Source organism: Silurus aristotelis (genome assembly GCF_946808225.1).
Source record: "Silurus aristotelis genome assembly, chromosome: 16".
NCBI classification, from domain to species: domain Eukaryota; kingdom Metazoa; phylum Chordata; class Actinopteri; order Siluriformes; family Siluridae; genus Silurus; species Silurus aristotelis.
Genome location: NC_139589.1, coordinates 3,882,487 through 3,892,492, shown reverse-complemented (window position 1 = coordinate 3,892,492; position 10,006 = coordinate 3,882,487). Strand labels below are relative to the sequence as shown.

General features: G+C 37.5%; 1 protein-coding gene across 1 annotated transcript; it reads right to left on the bottom strand.

Moving 5' to 3' along the window:
* Positions 1 to 3,464: 3,464 nt before the first annotated feature.
* LOC310738861 (polyadenylate-binding protein 1-like) lies at positions 3,465 to 6,929 on the bottom strand. The gene is made up of 7 exons (XM_083564299.1): positions 6,771 to 6,929; positions 6,418 to 6,600; positions 5,934 to 6,130; positions 5,677 to 5,792; positions 5,485 to 5,545; positions 4,058 to 4,159; positions 3,465 to 3,944 (listed from the first exon to the last, which is right to left on the bottom strand). The coding sequence occupies exons 2-7, from the start codon at positions 6,593 to 6,595 to the stop codon at positions 3,762 to 3,764; spliced, it is 837 nt and encodes a 278-aa protein (XP_083420425.1). The 5' UTR covers positions 6,596 to 6,600; positions 6,771 to 6,929; the 3' UTR covers positions 3,465 to 3,761.
* Positions 6,930 to 10,006: the final 3,077 nt, after the last annotated feature.

The following is a 10,006-nucleotide window of genomic DNA, read 5'->3' as shown; positions in this document are numbered from 1 at the left end:
TACAGCAGTTTAAGGAGCCTTGCTGAAGAGTCCAAGAGTAGCAGCTTGGATATACTGGGGCTTAAACTCCTGACCAGCAACCCAGAACCTTAACCACTGAGCTGGAACCTTTGAGTAATAATAGAAATAGTAGAAACAGTAATTGTATAAGTATTGGTAGTAGTAGTAGAAGCTATTGTAGTTGTAATATTAGTGGTATTAGTAGAAGTATTGGAAGTTAGTAGTAGTAATATAATAGCCTTTATTTGTGACATATACATTACAGCACAGTCAAAGTCGTTTTTTCCCATATTGCAGCTTGCTCGGAAGCTGAGGTCAGAGCGCAGGGTCGGCCATGATACGGCACCCCTGGAGCACAGAGGGTTAAGGGCCTTGCTCAAGGGCCCAATAGTAGCAGCTTGGCGATCCTGGGGCTTGAAACCCGACCTTCCGATCAGTAACCCAGCACCTTAACCACTGAGCTACCACTCCCTCCGCTTAGTAATAGTAGTGATAGTATTGGTAGTTAGTAGTATCAGCAGTGTTAGTATTGGTAGTTAGTAGTAGTAATAAGAGTAGTATTGGTAGTAAAAGCAGTAGTAGTGGTAGTATTGCTTGTTAGTAGTAGTAATAGTAGTAGTGTTGGTAGTAGAAGTATTGGTAGTTAGTAGTAGTAATAGTAGCAGTAGTAGTAGAATTATTGGTAGTTAGTAGTAGTAGTGGTAGTTTGGGGAGGTCCCCTGGTGGTCTAGTGGTTAAGATGCAGCGCTCCCACCGCTGCGACCCGGGTTCGATTCCCGGTCAGGGAACCATCCCCAGCCACTCTTAGTGCCGGTCCCAAGCCCGGATAAATTGGGGAGGGTTGCGTTAGGAAGGGCATCCAGCGTAAAACATGTGCCAAATCAAACGTGCGGAGGATCCGCTGTGGCGACCCCTAACGGGAGAAGCCGAAAAGAAAGTTTTAGTAGTAGTAGTGGTAGTTTTAGAAGTATTTGTAGTAAGTAGTAGTAGCAGTGGTAGTATTGGTGGTAGTAGTAGTAGTAATAAGAGTAGTATTGGTAGTAGAAGCAGTAGTAGTATTATTGGTAGTTAGTAATAGTAATAGTAGCAGTATTAGTAGCAGTAGTAGTAGAAGTATTGGTAGTTATTAGTAGTAGCAGTGGTAGTACTGGTTGTTGTAGTAACAGTAGTAGTGGTAGTAGTAAAAGCATCGGTAGTTAATAGTAGTAGCAGTGGTAGTATTAGTAGTTAGTAGTAGTAATAGTAGTAGTAGTGGTAGTTTTAGAAGTATTTGTAGTAAGTAGTAGTAGCAGTGGTAGTATTGGTGGTAGTAGTAGTAGTAATAAGAGTAGTATTGGTAGTAGAAGCAGTAGTAGTAGTATTGGTAGTTAGTAATAGTAATAGTAGCAGTATTAGTAGCAGTAGTAGTAGAAGTATTGGTAGTTATTAGTAGTAGCAGTGGTAGTACTGGTTGTTGTAGTAACAGTAGTAGTGGTAGTAGTAAAAGCATCGGTAGTTAATAGTAGTAGCAGTGGTAGTATTAGTAGTTAGTAGTAGTAATAGTAGTAGTAGTGGTAGTTTTAGAAGTATTTGTAGTAAGTAGTAGTAGCAGTGGTAGTATTGGTAGTAGTAGTAGTAGTATTCAATATTCTGTTTACATTTTTGCTACTGTTCACTTTATCTCGTTACAACAGGTTTACTGGTGGAGCTATTTTGTGTTATGTGTGTTGTCTTGCACTGTTTGCACTGGTTGCACACATGCACTTTATGTGGCGAGGACACTTACTAGTCCTTCGCCCTGTGTTTTCTGTTTCTGTGATTGTTGTCTTGTGTTGTTTTATGTAGCATTAGGGTTCTGGAGGAACGTTGTTTCATTTCACCGTGTACTGCGTCAGCTATATATGGTTGAAATGACAATAAAAGCTTCTTGACTTGACTTGACCTATTGGTAGTTAGTAGTAGTAGCAATGGTACTAGTAGTAGTTTTAGTAGTAGTAGTGGCAGAGGCACAAAAAATTGGGTATGCAGTACATGCAGTGCATAGAGGCGTGAAAATAGTTATAGTAGAAGTAGTATTAGAAGTGATATAAAAAGTAATTGTAGTAGTAGTGGTATTTGTAGTAGTAGTAGCAATAGCAACCCTAAACCTAGCAATAGTATTAGTAGTGGTATTAGTAATAGAAGTAGAACTGGTACTAATGGTAGAAGTAGTAATTGTGGTAGTAATAGCATCCCTAACACTAGTAATAGTTGTAGTGGTAGGTATTGGGAGTTGAATCTGTTTATACATTTGACAAAATGAATTAGGTTTCTCTTTTAATTTTAATTTGTAAAAGCATTGACTTTGAATCAGAAGGTCATGAGTTCAAATCGCAGCAACACCAAGCCACCATTGCTGGGCCCTTGTGCTAAGCCTCTAACCCTCACCCACTCAGATGTAAGTCGCTCAGGATAAGATAGATAGATACAGCTTTAGTGCCATTGCATAGTACAGGTACACAACAACGAAATGCTGTTTAGCATCTAGCAGAAGTGCACACAGTAGCAAGATGTGTTTAAGGCACAAAATATGTAGAGATATGTACATTATATGTACAATGGTACAAAGATGATACACTGTTTATATACAGATTGTATACAGATATATATAATCATCTAGGATGTGCTCTGAATGTATAATTATATACAGTTATACACAAATAATACAGAATTTACAAGTTGGAGCTTAACTGCATAATGATTACTGTCAGTAAAATCAGTAAAGCATTAGTGAGCCATCAGTGTCCTTAATGTGCAGTGTAGAGTTCAATAAGGGCTTGTGGCAAATGTCTTCAATGTAAATAAAAGGATAAAAAATAGAGAGAGAGAGAGAGAGAGAGAGAGAGAGAGAGAGAGAGAGAGAGAGAGAGAGAGAGAGAGAGAGAGAGAGAGTTATCGATGAAACCCTTCAACCTTAGTCAGTATTATTTATTTTGAGATCCTGTCAGGGTTCTGCTTTTTCCTCGCTGTTATCCTTTTATTACCCACTAGATGTCGCCACTTTGTTTCATTACTCTTTTTCCAGAGGTTAATTGTTTTGACCTGTATTTCATTTTGTTTTTCTCGGTTTGTGGTGTAATTGTGTTTATTTCCTTGTGCGTATTACCCTTTGTAAGTTTTTTTGTTGTTTTTTTTAATTTGCTAATTTTTCTGAATTTTTTTGGATGCTTGTTTTTGTTTCCAAAGACCCTGGAAATGATTAACATTTGCCTTTTTCCATCTTTTTTTTTTTTATTTATTTATTTATTTTTTTAATAAATACTGGAACTTTCATTCTGTCCGAGTTCATCTCTGTGCTTGGGTTCACACATTTCAAAAGTGTTTTCCCCACACTGTCGACCCTGGATCGAAATCCTGGCCTTGACACCTTTAGAATGTCATATGCGTTTCAAATCAAATCAAATCAAATCAAATCAAATTTTATTCGTCACATACACAAGGGAAAAAAATGAGGCAGATAACCAAAAACAATATACTATGTCAAATATAAAAATATATAAAGATAAAGATATATATAGGAAAAATAGGAAAAATTGTATATACAGAGTATGTTTATGGATACAGGGTATGCTTATGTACAGTAGATAATAATCACATAAGGTGGTTGATGTGATTGTTTAAGTGAACGTGTGCGGTATGGTGTGGTTTAATTGTTTTTGTATCTTTATGAAAACCATGGTGTGACGTCCTACAGTGCAAATAAGTTTTATTAAATTTTTTACATTTATTTTATTATTGTCTGTTTACTTGACTTGCTTCTTTGCTTTTGTTCGACGACGTTTTTCCTTCTGGTGAGCCACGTCTACAAACATTTGCTTTTGGCCCAACATCTGGCCATTTAGCTTGCTTTTCGCTTGCATGGCTTCCTCAAACGATGAAAAACGCACAAAGCCAAATCCTTTGGAGCGGCCGTTATTAGTTATGATCTGTAGGAGACCGAGAGGGGGCACATTACGACTGGCTGCACATAAACGCCAGAGAACTCATGGATGCGGGTTATTGGATTGAAAAGGAATCAAATGGAGAGATTATTAGTGACCTTTGCATTGGTGACCGTTCCGAATTTGGAGAACTCCACGCGCAGACATTCGTCATCTATATTCCTATCCAGGTTCGTCACAAAGAGGTCCACCGTCTCTTTCTGGAGAAGAGAAGGCAAAGTCAGCATGCTGTATGTGTGTGTGTGTGTGTGTGTGTGTGTGTTGGTTGCATATCATTTAAACACCTAAAATATCATCTGTGTGAAATAAGGAATAGGTGGGTGGGGTTTTGTTTTCGTGTCCAAGTGAAATTTTATTTAAACCGTTCATCAGAAATGAATTCGAATATACAGTGAGGAAAATAAGTATTTGAACACTCTGCTATTTTGCAAGTTCTCCCACTTAGAAATCATGGAGAGGTCTGAAATTGTCATCGTAGGTGCATGTCCACTGTGAGAGACATAATCTAAAAAAAAAAATCCAGAAATCACAATATATGACTTTTAAACTATTTACAGTATTTGTCAATGACCATTTGGATGATCCAGAGGAGTCATGGGAGAAAGTCATGTGGATGAGACCAAAATAGAACTTTTGGGTCATAATTCCACTAAACGTGCTTGGAGAAAGAAGAATGATGAGTACTATCCCAAGAACACCATCCCTACGGTGAAGCATGGGGGTGGTAGCATCATGCTTTGGGGGTGTTTTTCTGCACATGGGACAGGGCGACTGCACTGTATTAAGGAGAGGATGACCGGGGCCATGTATTGCGAGATTTTGGGGAACAGCCTCCTTCCCTCAGTTAGAGCATTGAAGATGGGTCGAGGCTGGGTCTTCCAACATGACAATGACTCAAAGCACACAGCCAGGATAACCAAGGAGTGGCTCTGTAAGAAGCATATCAAGGTTCTGGCGTGGCCTAGCCAGTCTCCAGACCTAAACCCAATAGAGAATCTTTGGAGGGAGCTCAAACTCTGTGTTTCTCAGTGACAGGCCAGAAACCTGACTGATCTAGAGAAGATCTGTGTGGAGGAGTGGGCCAAAATCCCTCCTGCAGTGTGTGCAAACCTGGTGAAAAACTACAGGTAACGTTTGACCTCTGTAATTGCAAACAAAGGCTACTGTACCAAATATTAACATTGACTTTCTCAGGTGTTCAAATACTTATTTGCAGCTGTATCATACAAATAAATAGTTTAAAAATCATACATTGTGATTTCTGGATTTTTTTTTTTTTATTATGTCTCTCACAGTGGACATGCACCTACGATGACAATTTCAGACCCCTCCATGATTTCTAAGTGGGAGAACTTGCAAAATAGCAGAGTGTTCAAATACTTATTTTCCTCACTGTACACTCGTTACTACAACCGCGTATTACTAAAAAATTTTCCTATATATGTTATTAATAATTAAGTGTGTGTGTGTGTGTGTGTGTGTGTGTGTGTGTGTGTGTGTGTGTGTGTGTGTATGTGTGTAAGACCTGTAAGCGGCCGTTCGTCACATCCTGGCGCGCCTCAAAGGGCTTAAAGTGTTCGATGAACCTGCAAAACAACAGAGACACTGCTCTTAGACACTGCTGTTTGTCTTTATGCCTAACCAACAAAATGACCTCCTGATATTGACTGAAACACCCCCAATATGACCAAAAACACCCTTTCTATCGAAAGCTTACACTTTATAGTCGTTGAAGAATTTGCCATCGAGCTTCTCCTTTGCCAAATTCGCCGCTTCTTGAGACTCAAACTGGACACAACCGTACCCTTTTGTCCCTGTCTTATAGGCGACAACCTTCAGGAAAGACACGTCATGTTAACACACACAATTTATATCAAACAGATCTAACACAGGATGTTAGTATTTAAACAAAAACATGCTAATCATGCAATACAGATGTTAATCAAATTAACACATTCCAAACAAAGCTCAAACCTTGCATGACAGGATTTTCCCAAAGTTTAAAAAGAGGTCATAGAGGGCCATGCTGTCGATTGTCTCCATGTCCAATTTCTTGATAAATAAGCTTCCAGTGCTGCTCTTTTTCATGCTGGAAACCTTTTGAGACCACCTAACTCTCATTGGCTGCCCCATAAGGAGCTCACTATCAAGTGTCGCCAAAGCGCGTTCAGCTGCGTAAACAAAATTCATTACAGGTCATTAATTTCAATAAAAAAAAGCCTGGATAATGTCGGATTTAGAATTATTGGCACCCTTGGGAGAGATGGGTACTAAAAAGGTGATTGGTAGTTCATTAAACAAATTCCAGCTTTAACTAAAGAATTTATCCCAAGGAAATAAATCACTCAGTCAATGTAATTAAACAGTTAATTAGTACATGTTACATTTTTTAGCACTAAATAAGCTATAAACTGTATAAAATGGGCAAATAGTGAATGGATTTTGGTGTTTGAATTACCATCTTCCTGTTGGTAAAAGTTGACATATGCATAGCCGAGTGAAGTGCCGGTGTTCCAGTCCCTGCAGACACTGACAGAGTGAATGTCACCTGCAAGGCTGAATACATCCATCAGCATGGACTCTGTTACTTCATGCTGCAGATCACCCACGTACAGTGTTGTGGGAGAAAAATTCATTTCACCTAAAAAAATATATATATATAAACAAAACAATCTACCTCGCTGTGGTGAAGAAAAGCAAAAACACCAGTCAGTTTTAAACAGACAAACATCAGTTTATGGGAACTAAATAAACCTTTTTCTCCTGAGAAATAAGAAAACCAAACTGTGAAACATTTACAAGCCCACTTACTAGCTGTATAATAAACAAGAGTCAAATAAATAATCACTGTTTTTATAACTGCTGCTTATTATCGCTTCTGTTCGATTCATCGGTTGTTGGTGAACTGAAGTTAAGATGCTGGGATTCTACGGTTATATTGTAGAGCTCATTTGCATATTCCCTGTTACATCACAGTGGTCTGTACGGATCATTCTCCCCAGCGTAAACACACGCTGAAGCGCTATTTTAATACAAAACAAAGTTTAGAATAATAACAACATATGGGGGAAACGGCATTGAATCTTACAAGCGCAAAAAAAAAAAAACAACACGTAATTGCTTTGTGATTATACAGTAAGCGTGTAAGGTCCAATTCCCGACAACCAACACGGCTTTCCAACATGGCCGACAGACACTGAATCGACGCGATTCGTCTCCTAGCAAAGTATCACGTGTCGTGCGGGAAAGCTCGGATCGTTTTAGTGACTTGCTTCTTTGAAATTTCATTTCAATTTCATTTCAATTTGTCATTACTTTGACTATAGTTCCAATCATTTATATGTATTTATATATAACTACATAGTGTATATGAGAGTCACGTGACAACAACAAAAACAACAACAAACCCAATAGATGAACTGCTCAATTATGTTTCCTAAGTAACACACAGCATAGCGTCTCTGGGGGTCACGTGATAAAAGAACGCACGACTTTGGACTAGAAGGGTGTAGAGAAGTAAACGTAAAATATCCCATAGATAACCTACTGAGATTTTGCGAGATGTTGCACACACACACACACACACACACTATAAACAAAGTGTTAAGTACAGCACCAGGTTGAGGACCACTGATCCGAGCCTGGTTGACCAGCACGCAGCCCCGGGCCGCAGCCGCTTTAATTCCCATACCGGCGGGGTCGCATCTCAACCGCGTTATGCTCCAGAGCTCCGTACCATAGCAGCTAAAACGTGACTTAATGCGACCAGACAGCGTTTCTGAAAGTCGAAACTCAAGAAAAGAGTTAATAATAAAATATACTATGTACAGACACGCAGATTGGCTGAGTTTGAACAGTTTTCTGTTTTAGAAACGCGTAATAAAACGTGTTCAGCGTCCGTATTCTGGACACGTGTGCTTCTACATATGATGCTTTATTATTCACGTGTTTACCGAGTTTGGGCTTTTAAAAACACTGGCACATCCGCTTTAAGTCACGTTCAGCTCTTTTCCTGAATGAAGGTCTATGGGAAGAAAACGTTTAACGTGAACTGTAATTATTTAACACGTTACATGCGTGTTTCTGGACTCATCTGCGTGTCAACAACAACCTTCTCATCGTCCCTCTGAAATAAACCCACCCAGACCCCAGCTTCTGAGCAAGAACAGATTTCAATGGGCTGTAAGGTATCTGTAACAAATAAAGACTATTCTATTCTATTCTATTCTACTCTATTTGTATTCTATTCCAATTTATTCGATTCGATTCGATTCTATTCTATTCTATTCTATTCTATTCTATTCTATTCTATTCAAATTTATTATATTTTATTTGTATTCTATTCTATTGTATTCTATTCTATTTTTATTGTATTGTATTCTATTCTATTCTATTCTATTCTATTCTATTCTATTCTATTCTATTCTATTTTAATTTTATTCTATTCTATTCTATTCTATTCTATTCTATTTTTATTTTATTTTATTTTATTTTATTTTATTTTATTTTATTTTATTTTATTCTATTCTATTCTATTCTATTCTATTCTATTCAAATTTATTCTATTCTATTCTATTCTATTCTATTCTATTCTATTTGTATTCTATTCTATTCTATTCTATTTTTATTCTATTCTATTCTATTCTATTCAAATTTATTCTATTCTATTTGTATTCTGTTCTATTCTATTCTATTCCAAAAAACCTGAATTTCACAATCTAACTCCTCCTCGACTTCGCGGATCTGCTTCTGCTAGATTGCAGAGTTCTTGGTTAGCAGACTTACTCACTAAATCACTTCTCAAATCTACCCTCTCTGTGACCACAGCAGTGGGAAATCCAAAGCCCCAAAACACTGCACTGAGACCACCAGAGTTCATCTTTTATCATGCTTTCACTGTAAAAAAAAGTATATTGAAATACTCCTGAAGATCTCTTTTTTCAACAGCAATAATTGGTTAGAACTACAGGACGGTATTGAACGTTCCACTCACTAATTAATCCGATGGTCCAACGTCTTCCTCATGGTGATCTAGACCCGAACATAAAGCTATGGCAGAGCACTCAGTCAAGGTTATATAAGGCCATCTACATTTTTGACTTCAGCTGGGATTTTCTTTGTGGTAAAAGAAAGGGATGCCCTTAAACCCTGCATTAATTATAGGGGCATTTACTCTTGTATGGTAAAATACTTTTACACATGTAATGCATGTGTGCCAAGTTATACTATGACTCAAAGATAACCAACTATATATAAGGGGAAAAATTAGAATTCTATGTGAGGACCATAGCTTCCCTTAGGTGCATCATCGGCCAGGACAAGATTTCTGCTTTGGTGATTTGGCCAGTTCCCCAAATGATCAAGAAATTACAGCAGCTTCTTTGTTTCTCAAATTTTTATCAGGGCTTAGTTTAGAGGTTTCAGCTCAACTGCAACACCTACTTACTATGTTGTTGAAGCGTAGGTCTAAAACCTTGAAATTGACAAATGAAGCCTTCATGAAATGAAAAGCCTCTTTCACAAGCACCCGGACCCCACAAAACCTTTCTTATTAGAGGTTTCAGATTTCTCTTGTGCACCTTGTGATTCTGTTTCTCATCGCCTGATCTTTGTCTGTTTTCTGATCACGATTCCTGTCTGATGTTTTGAATTTGATTGCAATTGATCAGACACATTTGCAGCAATTTTGCATGTTAATTTGCTGTATGTTTTTTTTTTATACATTCATTTATGTTTATCTTTATTATAAATTTTATTATTGTTATTAATAATAATTAATTGCTTGAACTATTGGCAAAAATCCATAGTTTTATTTTTGGGTTGCGTTATACAATACGATAGCGGCCTCTAGAGGCGAATCACTGACGCCACATGCTGTTTATTTAAAGTTTTTTTTTTATTCCCCATTTTGGATGTAACTGTTTTTATTTATTTTATTATTTATTTATAATTAATATATGCACTTATTTGATTTAGCATCTTTTCATGACTAAGTACTCTTTCTTTCTCAGAACAGCTTTGTATCTCATGAATCTGAAACAGGTGTG